This window comes from Macaca fascicularis, chromosome 7 (assembly GCF_037993035.2).
Source record: "Macaca fascicularis isolate 582-1 chromosome 7, T2T-MFA8v1.1".
Classification (NCBI taxonomy): domain Eukaryota; kingdom Metazoa; phylum Chordata; class Mammalia; order Primates; family Cercopithecidae; genus Macaca; species Macaca fascicularis.
Genome location: NC_088381.1, coordinates 175,180,701 through 175,201,190, shown reverse-complemented (window position 1 = coordinate 175,201,190; position 20,490 = coordinate 175,180,701). Strand labels below are relative to the sequence as shown.

At 40.5% G+C, this 20,490-nt stretch overlaps 1 gene segment (V, D, J or C); it reads left to right on the top strand.

Annotated features, from left to right (window-relative positions):
- LOC102132035 (immunoglobulin heavy variable 4-59-like) overlaps positions 1-18,922 on the top strand; it is a 152,555-nt gene extending 133,633 nt beyond the window's left edge. Inside the window, 1 exon segment of the V gene segment in view lies at positions 18,377-18,922. Coding sequence covers positions 18,377-18,390 — 14 coding nt within the window.
- Positions 18,923-20,490: the final 1,568 nt, after the last annotated feature.

The window sequence follows — 20,490 nt, the reverse complement described above, 5'->3', positions numbered from 1 at the left end:
CTTAACTTCACACCTAAATGAACTAAAAAATCTCAAAGCTGGCAGAAAAAAATAAAATTAGAGAATAACTTAATGAAATTCAGATACAAAAAGGCAAACCAAATATCAATAAACCTAAGAGTTTCTTCTTTGTTAAATAAATAATATTGATTGATAGACCCCCTAGCTGGATTAACAAAGATAAAGAAAAAGAAGATCCAAATAAGTACAATCAGAAATGACAAAGGGAATATTACAACTGACCCCAGAAGCATACAAAAATTCTCCAGATACTATAAACTTCATGCACACATATTAGTGAATCTGGAGGAAATGCATAAATTTGGGGAAACACAAAATCTTCCAAGATTGAATCAGGAAGAGACTGAAACCCTAAATAGAGCAATACCAACTTCTAAAATTGAATCAATAATAAATAACCCACCAAGAAAAAGAAACCTGGAAAAGATGCCAATTCTACTGAAACTACTCAAAGAAACTCAAGGCATAGAGACTCCTTCTCAACTAATTCTATGAAGCCAGCATCAGTCTTATACCAAAATATGGCAGAGACACAAGAGAGGAAAACTCAAGACAAATACTTCTCATGATAATAGGCTTAAATATTCTCAACGTACGAAATCAAATCCAGTAGTATATCAAAAAACTGACACACCACAATCAAGTATGCTTTATTCCAGAGATGCATGGCTGCTTTAACCTATGCAAATCAATATATGTGATTCACTACATAAACAGAATCAAAAGCAAAAACCATTGTAGTATCCCAGAAGATGGAGAAAAAGCTTTCAATAAAATCTCACATCCCTATATGTTAAAAAAAAAAAAGCCCTCAAAAGTACAAGCATTGAAGAAGCACACTTCAATCTAATGAGCCATCTATGACAAACCCACAGCCAACATCATATTGAATGGGCAAACACTGGAAGCATTTTCCTTAAGAACAGAAACAAGATAAGGATGCCTGCTCTCAACGCTTCTATTCAGTATAGTACTGGAAGTATTAACCAGATCAGGTAAGGTAAAGAAGTAAAAGGCATCCATATAAAAGAAATAGAAGAATGCAAACTATCTGTTTTCAGTGATGACATAATTGTGTATCTAGGAAATGTTGAAGATTCTGTCAAAAGTCCCTAGTATTTATAAATTAGTTTATGAATGTTTCAGGATATAAAATCAATGTACAAAAATCATAGTAACATTTCTATACACTAAAAACCTTCTGGCTGAGAGTGGAATCAAGAATATGCTCTCCCAATAGCCCCCAAGACAACTAAATACCTAGGAATGTAGCTAAGCCAATGAGATAAAAGATCTCTACTAGAAAAACTACAAAACACTGGTAAAAAAAATAGAGATAAAACAAATAAATGGAAAAAATAAACATTCCACGTTTATGAAATTAAAAAATAAATACAAAAAGTAGTTTTTAAATATGTGATTAATTCTATGTAGCAATGCCATTTTTCCAGCAGTTACAGAATATTGTAGATGGTAATAGCAGTTTAGCATTTGAGCAAAGGAAACGCCTAACAGAATTGCTTTATAACTTTTTTTTTTCCTGTAGTGGGTGTGTTTCAGTTAAATGATGAAAACATCGGCATATCACAGGTTGGAAACACAAAATCTGTTTATGGATTGAACAGGCTGTAGACTTTTGTCAAGGAATTACTTCAAGTCATTGAGAAAAACAGCAGACAGTAAATGAAACTTGTTCTAATTCCATGGAGAATGGAATCTGAAGAAAATCTACCTAAAAGTGTCCAAAGGCCCCTGAGCCTGGGTTCCTCGGTAAGTCCCACCTTCACAGATTTTCCAGGATTTTGTTTTTAACTAATTTACACATGAGCAGGACATAACCTCAGGTGTCTTAAAATTTCCTGCATGTGTTGATTTAAGTCTGTATTCAATTCAGCTCTACCATGTAGGAGAGTTTAACAAATAAATTGAATTAATATTCATTTGAAATTATCTGACACAGATCATCTGAGTCAAGTAGACAACTAAGAGTTTTCCATTTTTTTAACTTAAATTTGGTGGGGAAATGTTGATATTTGATAAAGACATTTTTGAATCTCTCAGGAAATTTACCTCCTGACAGTTCAGATAAGATCATACACTATGTTAAGATGACAGGTTTGGCGCACTGAACTGGTACAACACTCTCTTTAGCTTTCATGTTATCTCTTTTTCTGCACTGACTTCCACCTTTACATTAGTCAAGAATATGGGATGGAAGAGTGCTTCTAAGCGGTCCTTGACTTGCCCATTTTTATGGATTTTCCAGAAGACGTGAGGAACCACTTTGTTTGCAAAGCGTCTCAAAGCCATGTCCTGCTCCAGAAACATGTGAACTCATTTCCTGATTGTGTCTTAACTGACACGCTCTAATCAGTGCATCTGGGCCAATTTCAAATGAGGTGAAAACATTTGTCCTAAAGTAAAACTAATATTGTAGTAGGAATTCCTGTTTGAAAACCTTTAGTTTTATTATTGGGTAGGATCCATCAAGCTATAACATTAGTTGAAGTTTCTCAACAGGAGTTTAATAAATATAAGGAATGTACAGAAGTGTTTCCTAATTAAAATAAAACATAACAGTTACCTAGGTTGTGAATGCAGCCTCGGTAATCTGCTATGTCCATGCCCATCACTCTGCACCACAAACTAATTTTGACCTCACATCGCTCACTTGATATGGAAATTCAAATGTCACAGGTGAGAAAATCAGAATAAAGCAAATTTTATGACCTGTCATGGCTGTAGTTTTTGTCAATCAGGTAACTCATGTCAGCAAGAAAATAGGCACAACAATAAAACGTATTCAAATCAAGGGAGAGTCTGACCTCTGCCCTCTCTCCTATAAGTGCAAAGCGGTGCCACATCCAAATTATTTTTCAAGCTCCAGGGTATAAAATGCTTTTGGGCTGTGGAAGCTAATAGCTCTCCCCTCAGGCAGGGCTGAGGTATCTGGGGGAATGCAGAGTTGTGTTCATGAAGAAGATGACATTATTTTGTCTACTTCTGTACCTGGTGACAGCTCCCCAGGGTGACTGTCTCAGAAGTCAGACGTGGGTCTACGGGGTGAGTGTAGGTATATGTGACTCACAGGGACTGATTCTCCATGTATTCACATGCCCTGTCCCAGGAGCAGCTGCAGGAGTCAGCCCTGGACCTGAAGAGTCCACACTGACCCTGTGTCTCACCTACACTGTCTCTGGCCACTCCATCACAACCAGTCCTTCCTACTGGATCTGGATGTGCCAGATCCCAGGGATGAGCTGCATTGGATAGAAAACACTGGTAGTGGTTGTGGGAATACATTTGGCTTGTGGAAAATGGCAGCATCTCTTTATTTTACAAGGCAAAATAATGCTATATTGTGTACATATACCACATTGTCTTTATACATTTGTCCATTGGCAGACACTTAGTTTCCATATCATGGCTGCTGAGAATAGTGCTGCAATAAGCATAGGAGTGCGGTATCTTCACAGGTGGTAATTTCATCCCCTTTGGGTATAGTTCCATAAGCTGGATCACTGGTCATTTGGTATTTCTGTTTTAATTTGTTTGGAGCCTCCATACTCCTTTGCATAATGGTGGGAATATAAAATGCCAGAGCTATTATGAAAAAGCATTCTTGTTTTGAGGTATAATCCAAAAACAAATAATGTTTTCTCATAGTTTTTCGTATGAGGCTCTAATAAATCTTGTGAAAGTTTTCCCATCTTGGCTAAATATAAGATTTCCCATCCTGGGCAAGGATGAGTGTGCCCCCAATTTTCTTTGAGGCAGAAGATTGGCAGAATGAGATAGAGGCTGTTGACAGAATTCAGGAGGTTCATTAATAAAGAGTAATGACAGGAGAAAAATGGAGAAAAATAGAGAGAGACATGGAGAGAAAGAAAGAGCGAATATGAATCTCATAAGAGGAAAATCTGCTGAATATCAGCGTGCGGTTTTCCATCACAGACACATCTGTATGAGAGAGGAACCATGAAGTCGAGTGAAGAGTGGAGAACATGTTCAGTCCAAAAATCAGCATATTCTCAGAGGCACCCACTGCTCCATCACATGGGTGAGAAATGTTTGAAACCAGTGAAGTGTGAGTTCACAGTAAGTTATAAAGTTATCATGTTTCCATGAAATTTCATTAATATGCCAAGGACTTCTATAGATCACTCATGCACAAATATATACTGTGTGGTTTTTTCTTACATTTATGCAAGTACAGAGAAAAAGAATCTGTTAAGAAAACTTCTTCAGGTTACAGAGATCTGTTAAATTTGAGATCCAATAGAATATTTTCTTTGAGTGAATTCTAGGCTACTAAGTGAATAGGTAAAAATTCCCTCTGTATAAATGTATTGATTGCTCCTTGAGTTGTCAAACATAAACCCAAGAATTGACATACTGAAATTTCACTGCTGTGTTGGTAATGTTTCTGATAAGATTCTTCCAATACTTTGAGAATAGCTTTCCTGTTTCTTTACTATAGGAAATTAATTTTCACAAGATCTGAGGACACCACATTTTGGGTGCTTTAGTTGAAGAGACTGCCTTCGTGGGAGTAGGCAGTTTTCTGCTAACGATGAGCTCACTTCTGCAAACCATTCAGTTTATTGCTGTATTGCCAAGAATCATGAAGTTTTTAAACTCCAATGCACTGGAAATCATGTCCCTTCAATTAAATATTAATTGGCACTGACATGAATTGACCATCTTGAATATGTGTCCTATGTTATGTGCCCAGCATGTTACTGGGCTGAGAATCCTCCGTAAGTTATATCCTCTGTTTGTAGCACTGAGCAGATTGACAATGCTCAGAGTCATCCATGAAAGAGAGTTCCGAGGTTCGTGGGGTTCTCGGAGACATTCAGGTGAGTTGAAGGGAGAAACAGGATTGGGGGCTGCCAGCCATTTCAACGACACTGGGAATCATTACCGTCTGTGGATAAAAGTCTACATCATTCAAAACACTGTTGGGAAAAAGGCTTATGGGGTGCCTGTATAAACTGGCCATAAAAGTATGAGACGATAAGTTGTGGAAAGCCACAAGAGGCCTCTGAAGAGGAAAACCTCCTTATTGCCATCACATTCCCATGACCAGAGTGTGACCTGCTCTCTTATCTATAAACACTGTGCTCAAACAAAAGACACTCCTTTAAAACATTAAAATGTGGCCAGACTTGCCAGCTCCTAGTTAAGCCCACTCCCAGCAGCTGCTCTCCAATAACTTAAAAAGAAAATCAGTAATTAAATATATGCTGGTTGAGCACCGCCTCCTTTTTACCGTTTCACCCCTAAACATCTGCTCCTTAGATCTAAGTAATTATACCCAATAAATAGTGTAGAGACCAAAGTTCAATGTCTTTGCAGCCTCCAAATTACACTGGCCCCCTGACCCCCAACCTTTTTACACTCTTAACTTGTCTCTTCTCATTCCTTCATCGCCACCAGACTTCAAGTACCCTACGGGTGGTGTTGAGGCTGGTCCCCAACAAACACCCTGCATGACCGGCTGACAGGAAGAAATTCAACCCCACAGTGGCTCCGTATCAGCTCCTTACTATACTTGGTAGGGAAGCTTTTTCAGGGAAGAAATGTCCACTTTAGTGAGTCAGTGATGTTGCTCTCAGCTCCAATAAACAGTGTATTGGACGCAGGTTTCTCCTAGATCAATTTGATGACTACATTCAGCTGCTGTCCCAACGTGTTTGACCAAGCATGTGGCAATTTAGATGAGCCTGGCTGTGTAATGTAAATCTGAACTAAATAAACACAAATGGCATACCTGACCTAGAACCTCCAGGTTCTTTGCATGAATATCGACGTAGATCGATATGGCTAAGTTATTGAAAGACCTAGTCTCTGAGAAATACACACAGAAATTTCTCTATATAGACCATCCAGGAGAAAGACATCTGTGGAACCTTATCTATGTGGAGGAAGTTGGTCCATCTCCATTACAGACCCCTCCCAGCAGCCTTCCTTTACCATGAAAATGGGTCAAATTAGCCAATAGGGTAATAATCCTATAATTACCAGACTAGCCAGAAAAGGGAAAGCCTCAGTTCCATTTCTGGAGACTCTGTGTATAGGTCACAGCCCAGAGGAAAAAAAAGACGACTGAATTATTAAGATTCAACTGAAAGGACATACGTACTTCCAGGATGCACACTTTGCTTTCTCAGCAGTGTAGTTAATCTGGGTTAAAGATGAAAGTGTGACAATGCGCAGGCTCTATCTGCGGAGGAGAACATAGGGAAACTGAAAGACAATGGCAACAGGGGGCACTCAGAACCACCAGGGGGCAACCGGGACACCAGTGGGGTGCTGAGAACCACCAGGACATGAGTGGACGCTCAGAACCACCAAGGGGCACTCAGGACATCAGGATTCTCTTAGGAGGCTGCTCCACATCAGGAGCCTGTGAGACTGTGGTTTCCTTTTAGCCTTTGGTGACTCCTGGCCTGGGCAAGCAAAAGTCTTCCTCCAGGATTTCTCACCATTAATTCCTTGTAAATCCATGATTTCTTACCTACAATACATTAATTTACACGAGGGATTTTTTTTTTTTTTTTCCTAGACAGAGTCGTCTTCTGTCACCAGGCTGGAGTGCAGTGGTGCCATCTCGGCTCACTGCAACCTCCTCCTCCCAGATTCAAGTGATTCTCCTGACTCAGCCTCCTGAGTAGCTGGGAATACAGGCACGCGCCACCAAGCCCAGCTAATTTTTGTATTTTTAGTAAAGACGAGGTTTCACCATGTTGGCCAGGATAGTCTCAATCTCTTGACCTCGTGATCCGACCACCTCGGCCTCCCAAAGTTCTGGGACTACAGACGTGAGCCACTGCAATCCAGCCAGAACAGGGATTTAATTCTACCTTTTTTCTTTATCTTTTTTCTTTTTTTAGATCTAGTCTCTCTCTTCTCATCCAGGCTGGAGTGCAGTGGCACAATCTTGGCTCAATGCAACGTCCGCCTCCAGGGTTCGAGCAATTCTCCTGCCTCAGCCTCCAGAGTAGCTGGGATTACAGACACTTGCCACCACGCCTCGCTAATTTTTGTACTTTTACTAGTGACAGGGTTTCGCCATGTTGGCCAGGCTGGTCTCGAGCTTCAGACCTCAGATGGTCCACCTGCCTCATCCTCCCAAAGTACTGGGATTACAGGTGTGAGCCACCGCACCTGGCCCAATTCAACTTTTAATGCTGTGTATTTTCTGGGTAATACTAACAATGATCTCTCAGAACAATTTTTAAAATAAGTTATTTATATATTTTATTTATTAAAAATGATACTATTATTAAAAGATTAAAAATTTAAAATCACACCTGTAATCCCAGCACTTTGGGAAGCTGAGGCAGGCAGATCATTTGAGCTCAGGAGTTTTAGAAGAGTCTGGCAACATAGTGAGATCCTTTCCATACAAAAAAGAAAAAAAACCTGTGCTCCCAGGTGCTTGGAAGGCTAAGGTGGGAGGATCCCTTAAGCCTGGGGAGTTGAGGCTGCAGTGAGCAGTGATTGTCACACTCCAGCCTGGTTGGCCGAGGGAGACCCTGTCTTAAAAAAATGTGTATCCTCAATACGGACGGTTTCCATGAATAGAGTTTTGGGGTTTTGTGCTGTGATTGTCAAGCAATTGTATTTGCTTTCTAACTTTAACTCAGCATATGCTTGGTGTTTGGTTTATTTTTCTTTCATCTGCTGTTTGTAGAAATTAAACAGCACTTTAAAGGCTCTTGTTCTCCGCTTTGGTTGGCTTCTGGTGTCCTGTTTTTCAGACTATTTCTCCAACTTCCCTTTTTCATTGAAAGTCTTTTATCTTCCTCAGTCTCCATACAGGGAAAAGAATGTCCCCTTACTTTCTGACCTCCAAGTCTGGTGAACAGTTCCTTTCTCTTCATAATCACGGAAGCCAACCAGGTTTAGGAGGATAACGGTTCTCCTTACAGTATACTCATCTACCTGCAGACTCTCTGCCCTCCTCACCATATTCTAGGGTCCTGCCGACATCACCCCCATCCCATCTCCTCCCTTCCCTAAGTGCCACAGAGTGGGGTCTGCAGTTACTGCTGCCCTCTGTGTGCTCAGGCCTGCGGCTCACTAGTGTTTTGATGATGAAGTCCAAATCCCCATGTGCTTGCACCCTCTCAGACCACGCTCTAGGAAGCTGCCGTTGTGAGTGACTCCTGGAAAGCATGGGCTGGGTTCAGTTTCGTATTGCTGGATGTTCTCTGTTATAAAAGGCATATTGGCAAATAAATACTAGAGTCTGTACTCAATATTCATTCCAAAAATGTTTTTGTTCAAAAGTTTTCAAATAAAAAAGTTTTATTCTGCCTAGTTTGAAAACTACCATCTAAATTCAACACATAATGTAATACGATTTTAAAAGTGATGTTTGTCTTATTAGTCATTCAATTTATTAATAATAGACTGATATTCAAAATACATACCATTGCACATTTAAGTGACATACTTGACAAGAATGGCATTGACACTCAGTGTTACCAAAACATGTATTTAAATATATTTGTCTTTATAATATTGGAATCGGCAGACATACACGTAGAAAAGCATTATTTTGTACTACGGCCTCAAACTGCAAACAAAATTTAAATTCGATTAAATAATAAGAATAATGTGAAACAAATGAGTGTGTTGTTTTGGTGTTTAGGTATATGTTTACTTTGGCATGGGCACATGTATGTGTCTTTGCTGGGCTGTTGTGTGTGTATATGTGTTTGCATGACCATGGAGTTTTCAAATACATCATTAAATTTCATAGTTATATTAATCTTGGCCAGGCACAGTGGCTCAGGCATGTAATTCCAGCACTTTGGGAGGCTTAGGCAGGCAGATCTTCTGAGGTCAAGGGTTCAAGACCAGCCTGGCCAATATGGCAAACACCCATCTCTATAAAAAATACAAAAATCAAGCAGGCCTTGTGTCATGTGCCTTTACTCCCAGTGCGATAGGGAAATGTGGGATCAGAAATCCCATGCAGAGTCCCTACTGGGGCACCACCTAGTGGAGCTGTAAGAAGAAAGTCACTGTCTTCCAGAACTCAGGACTCAGAATGGTAGATCGACTGATAGCTTGCACCGTGTGCCTGGAAAAGCCACAGACACTCAATGCCAGCCAGTGAAAGCAGCCAGGAGGGAGACTGTGCCCTGCAAAGCCACAGGGACAGAACTGCCCAAGACCATGGGAACTCACCTCTGCATCAGCTAACCTGGATTTGAGACCTGGAGTCAAAGAATATTATTGTAGAACATTAAGATTTGACTGCCCAGTTGGATTTCAGAGTTGCCTGGGACCTGTAGTTTTGGCCAATTTCTCCCATTTGGAATGGCTGTATTTACACAATACCTGTACCCCCATTGTATCTAGGGATTAACTGACTTGGTTTTCATTTTACAGACTCATAGATGGAAGGGATTTGTGTCATCTCACATGAGACCTTCGACTGTGGACTTTTGAGTCAAGGCTCAAATGAGTTAAGGCTTTGGGGGGCTGTTGGAAATTCATGAACAGCTTTGAAATGTAAGGACATAATATATGAGAAGTGCTAGGGGTGGAATCATGTAGTTTGGCTGTGCCCCTGCTCAAATCTCATCTTGAATTGTATATCTCACAATTCCCAGTTATCATGGGAGGAACCCAGTGGGAGGTGATTGAATCATGGAGGCAGTTCTTTCTTGGGCTGTCCTTGTGATACTGGTTGAGTCTCAGGAGATCTGATGGTTTTGAAAATGGGAGTTTCCCTGCACAAGCCCTCTCTTTGCCTGCTGCTATCCCCATGTAAGATATGACTTGCTCCTCCTTGCCTTGCGCCATGATTTTGAGGCCTCCCAAGCCATGTGAACCTGTAAGTCCAATAAACTTTTCCTCTATAAATTACACAGGCTCAGGTATGTCTTATTAGCAGCGTGAAAACAAACTAACAGATGAAATATCAATCTCTTAAAATAGTTGTTAGGTCTGCATTGACACAGCAGATTCTAATATGGGAGGTAAAATAAGTAATGCATGGACCTTCAGATATTAAGTCATAGGGTTATTATGGCTGTGCCCTAAGGGAGTGGACCAGAGGTCATATGCACTAGTGGCCATACCTTTGGTAAAGAGTGTTCATGGGTTTCTGAAAGTTTTGATAATTTTAATTTTAAAATTGAATTTATTATTTATTTCTTCTTCAACATTTCCAGAAGATTGTTGGCAGTAAGGACAGGGTAGTATTGGACTGACACTCATGAATTAGAGAGTTATTTTGTAATTATTCTACTGAGATTTGCGTGAGTCAATTGAAGTTCATAGGTCACAAGTTGAAATATCAAAGTAAAGAAGCGTTCATTAACCATAATGGCTGTAGTTTTTGACAAGGCAGTGCTTCAATTCAGCTGGAAAAAAAAAGACAACAATAAAACTTTCAAATGCAGGGGAGTCTGACCTCAGTCTCTCTCTCTCTTATAAAGAAAAAGCTGTGCCACATCACGATTTTTCTTCAAGCTCTCAGATAGAATCAACATGGGGCATGAAAAAGCTGATCACTTTCTCCTTAGTAAAGGCTAAGGTCTTAGAGGAATGCAGAGTTGTGTTCATAAAGAAGACAACATTGTTATGTCTTCTCCTTTGTCGGGCGACTGTGCCCGAGTTGTGTGTTTCAGATGTCAGACATGGCCTATAGGGATGGTTGTGGCTGCATGTGACTGACAGGGATTTAGTCTCTATATCTTTAAGTGCCCTGTCCTGGGAGCACCTACAGGAGTCAGCCCTAGACTGGAAGTGCCCTCATTGACCACCTGCTTCGCCTGTGCCGTCTCCGGCCAGTTCAAGTAAGTTATAGCCCTGGAACATCTTTTGTCAAAAGTACTCCAACGAGTGTGTATGACCTGTGGTTCACATCCTCAAGGAAACAGACATGATCATCCTATGACTTGGTGTCTAGAAGACTCATGCACTTTTAATTTTACCTCCAATATAAGACTCTACTTTATCACATGCAGACACAGCAGAATATTTTCAGACATTGATGTGTTATGCTGAAAAATTCAGCAGTACACAAAAGCTGCCTTCCCATCATAGCCAGTGGTTACTACTGAATAAGGATCTGTCATCCCCTAGAGAAGAGCTATAATGGGTAGTGTGCATGGTTAGTGGTTATGGGAATCGATCCCTCTTGTGGCAAATGTCAGCATCTTCTTGTTTTATAACATTAAATCGTATTCTATTGTGCATGCATATCACATGGTCTTTATCCATTTGTCTACCTGCTGACACTCAGATTGTTTCCATATCTTGGCCATTTTTAACAGTGTTTCAATAAACATAGGATGTGATGCAGATATCTTTACAAGGTGGTAATTTCATCTCCTTTGCTTATACTCCCAGAAACAGGATTACTGGTCATATAATATTTCTGGTTTTAATTATTTTAGGAGCCTTTATACTGCTTTCCACAATTGTGGAAATGTAGAATGGTATAGCCATTATGAAAAACAATTTCAGTTTTGAGGTATGATCCATAAACAAATAATGTTTGATTATGGCTCTCAATGAGAGTTTCTACTAGATATAGTGGAAGTTCAGGAAGATTCCTCACCTTAAAGCAGGGATGGATTATGAATTTGCCTCTTATTTCCTAAACGCAAAAGATTGGTAGCATGGATGATGGAGGTTGTTGGAAGGTTTCAGGATGATCTCATAAGAGGAGAATCTGTTAAAATCTGATAAAAATCTGAAACAATGTTGGGTTTTCAGTCCTATACATACCTACACTCAATAAGAAACAGTGAAGTTAAGTGAGGATCCAGAACACGTTCACTTGAAACAACAGCACATTCTCAAAGGCACCAATTGCTACATGGCAAGGGGGATGAAAACCAGTAAAGTGTGAGTGCACAGTAAGTGATAAAGTTAGCACGTTTACAAGAAGTTTGTTTAATGTGCCAAGGGTTTGTACACATTAATCATACACAACTAAACACAACGTATTTTTGCATACATTGATGTCTGGAGAAAAATCCTCTTAGGGAAACTTCTTCAGGTTACACAAATCGGTGTAAGTCGCAGATCTCATGGGGAAGTGTCTCTTTATGAATACTGGTCTGTTTTACAAGTCGGGAGATATTATCCCTGTTGGAGTAGGCTTCCAATTGTGTAGATTTCTTAATTGCTTCTTGAGTTGTAACAAATGAACCCCAAAAATTGATGAACTGAAGTTTCATGGCTTTGTTGATAAAATTTTCTTATAAACTTTCTTTCAATTATTTGAGAAAGGTTTTCCTGATTTTCTTTTTCTCCAATAGATAAATTTTCACAAGATCTCAGGAAACCACCTCTCAGGTGCTTTAGTTTAAAGGAGTCGATTCCTAGGTAAAGAAGCTCCTGTCTAACAATGATGAGATCATTTTTTCTGCAAAACATCAGGTTTGAGACCTCCTTGCCAAGAATCATGAAAATTTTAACTCCAGTTTACTGAAAATCATGAATCTCAAACTTAATATTGATTAGCATTGACAAAAATGATGACTCTCCTGTTACCCATATCCATGGAGATAGATTATTTATTATATAACTCACCAAACTAATGTCAAATATCCAAGTTGCAATGCTGCACACACTAAAATATGTTCATGCGAGTCAATGGAGGAGAAATTCTTTCAGAGATAGATAGATCTGAATTGGTAAATATGTGGGTAAGGACTCTGGGCTTGAGTATCACTGTCCAGCCATGTTTCAAAGGTGTGAACCATCAGGGAAGAACCAGAGCTCCTTGTACTCTCAGAGGGGAGGGCTCACAGAGGTCCTCTCTGGTTCATGGGAAAGATAATTGCAATAATCTTCATGATCGTCATGAGACTATCCGGCAGTGCTGACCCATTATCGAATTTTTGTCTAAAGCTGTCACTGCAATCCTCAATCTACATATTTTACAAGGAAGTGTTTAGAGGTCAGGTCACATCATCAAGGTCACACATTGAGAAGGATGGAGATATGCCCCACTATCTTCTCAAAAGGTCTCAGACAGAATCCCACATTTCAAAAGGTCACAGAAGGACAGCTGTCAGGTGCTTTTTAAAAATGACCCACTTCCTGGGACAGGAGCTTCCCTCTAACCATGATGGATGTTTGAAACTACAATAAAACATTGGAAGAATCCAGGATTCACTGTCATTATTACAACCTGATGCTGTTCCAATATGTCTGAAGTGGTAAATGAGAATTTAGATGACCTGGGTGTGTGGTTGGTTTTATATCAATTTTTAAAGGTAGAACAGCATTGACCCTATTCCAAAATGTGTCCATGATCCATGATCACACTCATCTCCCAGACCAGCTCCTTCAGCACATTTGCTACCTGGAAGAAGAGGACTCTGGGCTTGGTGAGGGGAGGCCCCAGGAAGAGAACCGAGTTCTCAGAGGGCACAGCCAGCATCCTCCTCTCAGGGTGAGCCCCAAAGACTGGGGCCTCCCTCAACCCTTTTCACCTCTCCATACAAAGGCACCACCCACATGCAAATCCTCACTTAGGCACCCACAGGAAACCACCACACATTTCCTTAAATTCAGGGTCCAGCTCACATGGGAAATGTTCTCTGAGAGTCACAGACATCCTGTGCAAGAACATGAAGCACCTGTGGTTCTTCCTCCTCCTGGTGGCAGCTCCCAGATGTAAGTGTCTCGGGGATGAAGATATGACGATATGGGAGGCTGTCTCTGATCCCAGGGCTCACTGTGGGTCTCTCTGTTCACAGGGGTCCTGTCCCAGGTGCAGCTGCAGGAGTCGGGCCCAGGACTGGTGAAGCCTTCGGAGACCCTGTCCCTCACCTGCGCTGTCTCTGGTGGCTCTATCAGCAGTAGTTACTACTACTGGAGCTGGATCCGCCAGGCCCCAGGGAAGGGACTGGAGTGGATTGGGTACATCTCTTATAGTGGGAGCACCAGCTACAACCCGTCCCTCAAGAGTCGAGTCACCATTTCAAGAGACACGTCCAAGAACCAGTTCTCCCTGAAGCTGAGCTCTGTGACCGCCGCGGACACGGCCGTGTATTACTGTGCGAGAGACACAGTGAGGGGAGGTGAGTGTGAGCCCAGACACAAACCTCCCTGCAGGGAGGCGGAGGGGGCGGGCGCAGGTGCCGCTCAGGACCAGCAGGGGGCGCGCGGGGCCCACAGAGCAGGAGGCCGGGTCAGGAGCAGGTGCAGGGAGGGCGGGGCTTCCTCATCTGCTCAGTGCTCTCCCTCCTCACCAGCACCTCAGCTGTCCCCGGGGCTCCTCTTTCTTTGATATCTGTGGTTCTGCTTCCTCACATTCTTCTGCCAGAAAAGAAAGGAGGAAGGCACATTTTCCTCTTACAACTGAAGTTTCACCGATTACTAGGAACTTTCCTACAAGTTCCTGCATGGCCCATTACACCTTATTGATTAATATATATATATACTAATGCTTCTCACCATCTCTTAATTTGTGTCACCAATTTAATTGTGCCCTTTCTGAAATTCATGTGCTGAAATAATTATATAATTAAGGTTAGATGTGATCATAAGTGAGACCCTAATGCAATAGACCTGTTGTCTTTATAAGAAAAGGAAGAGACACCAGAGACCTCTCACTTTTCACGTGCACGCAGAGAAGAGGCCACGTGGAGACATAGTGCTCTAGAAGGTGGGCCTCTGCAAGTCAGGAAGAAGCTGCACCAAGAACCAACCCTGCCAGCACCTTGATCTTCGATATTCAGACTGCAGAATTTTAAGAAAATCAATATTTGCTGTTTAAGCCACCCACTCCTGTTGTCTTCTTATGAAGACACAGACAGACTAATACCACACAATTCTATTAGCTCTGTCTCCTGGAGGGAGAAGCAGCCCCCTGAGGCTGGGCATATCTCTCAGATTTTCACATGAATTAGGCAAAAACAGTAGCTGTCATATAAAAATTGTCATGTCCCTGTTGGGACAAGGTCTTTTAAACAAGCCCTGGGGCTTTGTCACAAAAGTTGTCTTTTATCCTTTATTAGGATATAACTAATGGACAACGAGTACCAGCTGGATGGAAACTGACCACTGACCATCTTCTGCTGTCTCGTTATTATATCACAGAAAACCACACCAACATCACTCTATGTTTCCAACTTTCTAAATTTGCACTGAATCTATTGCTAAATGAGGAGCTACATGGGGTCTGCGTTTTGTTCCCTTCTTCCCAGTCTTCCCCAATTACCAAGGGCAGAAGATACTTTCAGCGAAATTTGGCTGTCAATGCCCTCAACACCACATCACTTTTTAAGGTCCAAGGACTTTATTTGGGGGACTAGTGAAAAACACTTTTAAATGGAAAACTCTAAAGCACATACAACAGCTGAAGGAATGGTCCCTGTGCACATGAATGCTGAAGAGATCGATGGTAGGGTCCCTTCCTCCAAGATGTTCCTGGGTGTGTGATGGTTGGATGCCTCATGCATAGGAAAAGAAGGACTGGACTGAGGTAGAAACAAGGACCATATCCTATAGGAAAACAAGAAAAAAATGGGCATCCCTAAAGAGAGTTAATTAGAGTTGGTGGGTTTAAGACGAATTTTTTTCCAAAGTTTTTTAATGTTCTAAGCTGAATATGAATATTTTCAATAAATTGTGAATTAAAAGGAGAATGAATTTAGAAGTTGAGAGAGAAAAAAGCCATGAAAGCGTAGAAAGCAAATCCATACAAAACTGTCACATAACAGAGGCCAGAATGGAGCTGATGCAGCTACATAATAATTCTGCAGACCTAGTTGAGACCCTTTGGTGTTTAAGGCAGGCCCAGCGGTGAAGAACTCCTTTAGTTTTTGATTGTCTGGAAAAGTCCTAATCTAATTTTCATTTCTGGAAAGGATTTACATGGTAAAGATTCTTCTTGGCAGAGTTTTGTTTATTTTTAGCACCCCCCGACCACCGCCGCCCCACCGCCAATTTGAGTAAAGTCGTGTGTCACGTACAATGCTGCAGTCAACAATAGACAACATATATGTTTGTGGCCACATATGTTGTAATAACATATTTTCACTAAACTTTTTCCATGTTTAGATGTATTTAGATAGAGAGATACTTACCATGGTGTTTCAGTTTCCTGCAGTGTTCAGTGCAGTAACACGCTGTACAGGTTAGTTGTCTGAGAACACTGTGCTATTCCACATAGCCTATGTGTAGCAGGGTATTTCTTGTAGGTTTGTGCAAATTCACCCTTGATGCTTCCACAATGATGAAATTACCCAGGACACATTTCCCAAAAAGAACCTCTGCCATTAAACCACACACCATTGAATGTAATCCATGTCCCTTCTGAACTGAAAACCTTCTGCTGAGAAATCTGTTCTTTTTCTTTCTATTTTCTAAAACCTCTTTTATTTTCAGCAATGTGGTTTTAAACTGAGTCACATTTTTTTTTGTCATTGGGTTTATCTTATATAAAATTTATAGAGCTTCTTTGTTGTGGATGAATATTTGCTTCCCTTCTCCAAATTCGGAAAGATTTTTTGCTATTATTTTGAATAATTTATCTTCTCTCTCTCTCTCTTTCTCTCTCCTCCTCTCTTCCTTCACTACCCCTTTTGTCTTATCTCTGTATAACTCCTCAAATGCATGATTTAGTGTTCAGCATCCTTCCTGGCCCATAGTCTTTAACTCTTTTTTATTTCTTTCATTTAAATTTTTCTTCTCTGTCTCTACTATTTCAAATGATCTTTCTTTGAGTTTACTGTTTCTTCTATAACTTGACCTAGTTTGTTCTAAAATCCTCTGTTAAAATTTTGGGCTGACTTATTGTATTCTTCAGGATCAACATTTTTGTTTAATCATCTTTTAAATGTTTTATCTTTATTAAAATTCTCCCATTGTTCTTGCATGCTGCCACTAGCTCATTGAACACGTTTCTAACATTTACTTTAAATTTTCTGCCAGGTAATCCATGCGCTTCCTTTTCATTGATGTCTGTTTAGGGACCTTTAGGTTGTTCTTCTGTTTGGTCCATGTTCCCCTGCTTCTTCATTTTCCTTGACTGTCTTTGTTGTTCTTTATAACAAAAACCATCATACACTTCTTCAAAGACTAGGTTTATAGAGATAACCCACACCAACCAGCCCAGACAGTAATTTTGAGTCTCTCAAAACTTCATAGGGTTCAAACTTCTCTCTCTGTTCTTAATGGTCCTGAGGTTTTAGAGGATGATAGATTGTGCCAGGACTCACGGTTAGGGGAGGTAGAAACTATCTATTCAAGCAGCCCCTTGAAAAGTTGGACCATTGGACACAGTTTTATTTTTGAGGTGTGACTCATCAAAATAATGTTAGTTCAAGCTTCTCTCAACCAGTCATTAAACATTGAAATTTTATAATTTCTTATTTGCACCTGGGGTTTTTGTTCAAATATTTATGTCAAATTACAAACTAGTTTAAAGCTGCCTATTTGGCAAAATGATCTGCTGCAGAATTTTCATTTTCTGTCTCTAGACTGCAGAAAAATATCTTAAAGTTCCTTAATTTGCTTAATTTAATGGGGTTTCCAGAAAATGTGAAAACCTCCTTTATTTTTAAAATACCTGAGTCCACGTTGGTCAATAGTTTCCTCTTTAATTTACCTCTCTCCTCTCACATTATCTATAATAAGCAAGGAGAAATGAAGACACACCATCAACAGTTTGCTTACATATGCCCTCAGCTAAATTTGTAAGTGTTGCTTACTAATTCTAATTTCATCCAATGTAATATAATTTAGATAAATTATATAACAAGGTACACATACTTTCCTGTTCTAATGCCATATTCGTGATGGAAACAAAGCAGGTGTGCCCTCTGCAAAGTGGTCGTCTGAGGTCTGAGATGAAGGGTCACACAGATATTTTTCTGGTTTCTAGGGGTGATGAAAATAATAGTGATAACAATTCTGAAGAGCACTGGCTCCTACCTGAAAGGTTACAGATAAAGTTAGTGCTGTTATTTCATATTAACAGCTTATTAGAATAAAACTTCAAGGGAGGGGCCGCATCGTAGGTCACGGTTGAGGAGGAATTGAGCTGTGCTCTGCTCTCCACCCTATGTACAAGATCCCAGGCAGAAGCTCAGGTTCAATTGATGCATGGCTGATAGAGGACAGTTCTCAGGGGATGATGTTAGGGCACCTGCTTCCTGGGGCAGGGCGCTTCGTTCTCTCAATTGTGCACTTGCTCCTTCTGCAGGCTCTGAAGTGAGCACTTGTACTGCCATGACTTATACATGTTCTCTCCCCTAATATGGCGCAAACATATGTATTGAATTTTCAATTTCATTTTCTCTGAAGCACATTGGGTAACCGGAAATAAATAAATCATATTTCTTATCCTCCCACACAGCCAAAGATTCCTGAAGACAGAGCTGATGTGATGTACTCATAGGTGGATCTCTGCCTCTCAGACGTGGCCTTGGTCTTCAAGTTTCAGCAATTCTGGGAAGCCAAGGACACTTCCATCTCCTCCTCCATGCTCTGCAACTCACCCGAGAACAGCTTTCTCATTGGAATGTCTTGTGTTTAAGGAATGAGTCCCTGTTTCAGGTTTGCATGACCAGGTGCACCTACTGGATCCAACCCAGGACTGGAGATACTTTCCAGAACAGAACATCATCTGAGACGTGTCCAGTCACACTGTTTTACTTTCACAATTTCAGCTTCCTCAGAAGAAAATTGAAATTGCTGAGACTTTTTCATAAGCGTTCTGCCATGTCCTTTCTCTGTTTTCTTGCCAGTTCATTTATATCAGTCATGCCATGTAGATGTAATAAGGTCAGAATTCTGCCTCCAGTGTACATCAAAGGTGACCTTTGATTGTGCTTTTGGTTTATGCTCCAACATGTAGATTCTGCTGGACTTTCCCTCAATAAATCTCTAGATTTTAAAAGATACAATTCAAATACATTTTCTCTGGGTCAGAATTGGAGAGGATTATTTATTCAGGAATATACCAGGAGCCTTCTCCAAAGGTTCCCAAGGGGAAGAACATTTCCAAAATCTTATCCTATGTGAGGGAAGAAGAAAAATCTCCTGCATGCACTTCCCAAGTCTCCACTTGTATCCTGTTTGCTTTAGATTTCTAGGAGAAAAATCTAGTGGGCCTAGTGTCATTGTAGGAGGCACTTTGTATTAGGCTAGACACTAATAAGAAGGGAAAAATTGTGTTATTAGAATTGTAAATAGAGATTGACTTTAGTCTGAAAGTAGCTGCACCTGCAGAAATTCTGAGATGCAACATTCAACTACAAGAACCCAAGGAAGAAACAAAGCACTCCAAAACTTCCTGCAAGTTTTTGGATTCATTGTGGGTTCACTGATTCAGTGCATCTGGAGCTTCAGAGAAGAGGCTCCCTCCTGTGTCACAGAATCCTTGCTTTGGGTCTCCCTGCAGAGTTCAGTAGGTTTAGTAAGCCAATTGATTGTTCCAAGAGATGGTATAAAAAACATATGGTGTTACTGAAGGAGTATTCCAAACCAGGACACAGCCACTTCATGTTGGACTAGAGATGTTGGGGGGAAATGCTTTGTGAGTCCTGACAGGAACCTTCTTGCAAGGCAAGAGCCAAGCTGGAGGGGGCGCTCAGGAGCCACACAGCACAGGTTCCAGCCCCAGATCAGGTGCACAGGAGGCTTGGGAGGATGTTTCCTCTCAGAGTTTGTGTCTTCCTTTATCAGAAAAACAAACAAACAAACACAAACAAGCAAAACTGTTCAACAAGTTGCTGACTTGCCTTTACGTAAGCCATTATATCGTAACCATTCAGACAACTTAAGGCAATGAGAACTTTTTTATTTTATTTTTTATTTTAAGTTCCAGGGTAAGTCTGCAGGATATGCAGGCTTGTTACATAGGTATTTGTTTGCCATGGCAGTTTGCTGCACCCATCAACCAATAACTTAGGTATTAAGCCCGGCATGCATTAGCTATTTTTCCTAAGGCTCTCCCTCCCCCAACCTCACAAAGATATTTATAACTAGAAATCCACTTTAAAAAATAGTTCTCATTCAATACCGAAGACATGGAATGAGAACTATTTTTTAAAGTGGGTTTCTAGGATTATAAATATCTTAATAGAGAGAACCTGAAAGATGGGAATGATTTTACTAATTCAATGCATACAGAATTGTTGGAGACACCGTATTTCTATGAATAAGGAACTAAATTTCAGTGTTAAGTAATGTTGCCTACATTGTGTGAGTGACAGTACAGAGGTGGATCTGACAGTGCAGCAGGTGCACAGACCAAGTGAGTGAGAAATCAATATGTAAAGATGAGGATCTATGGATATGAACTGAAGGTATGTAAACACTTCACGAAATTCTCATAAAGGCAGTAGGAAAGAAACCCAAACTTACTCAAAACACAAATTACTTGGTAATTATTTGGGGAACATAAATTCCTAAAGAATTCCAAACTGTTGTTTCATCTTCTCATTCTCCTTGTCTGTGATACGAGAA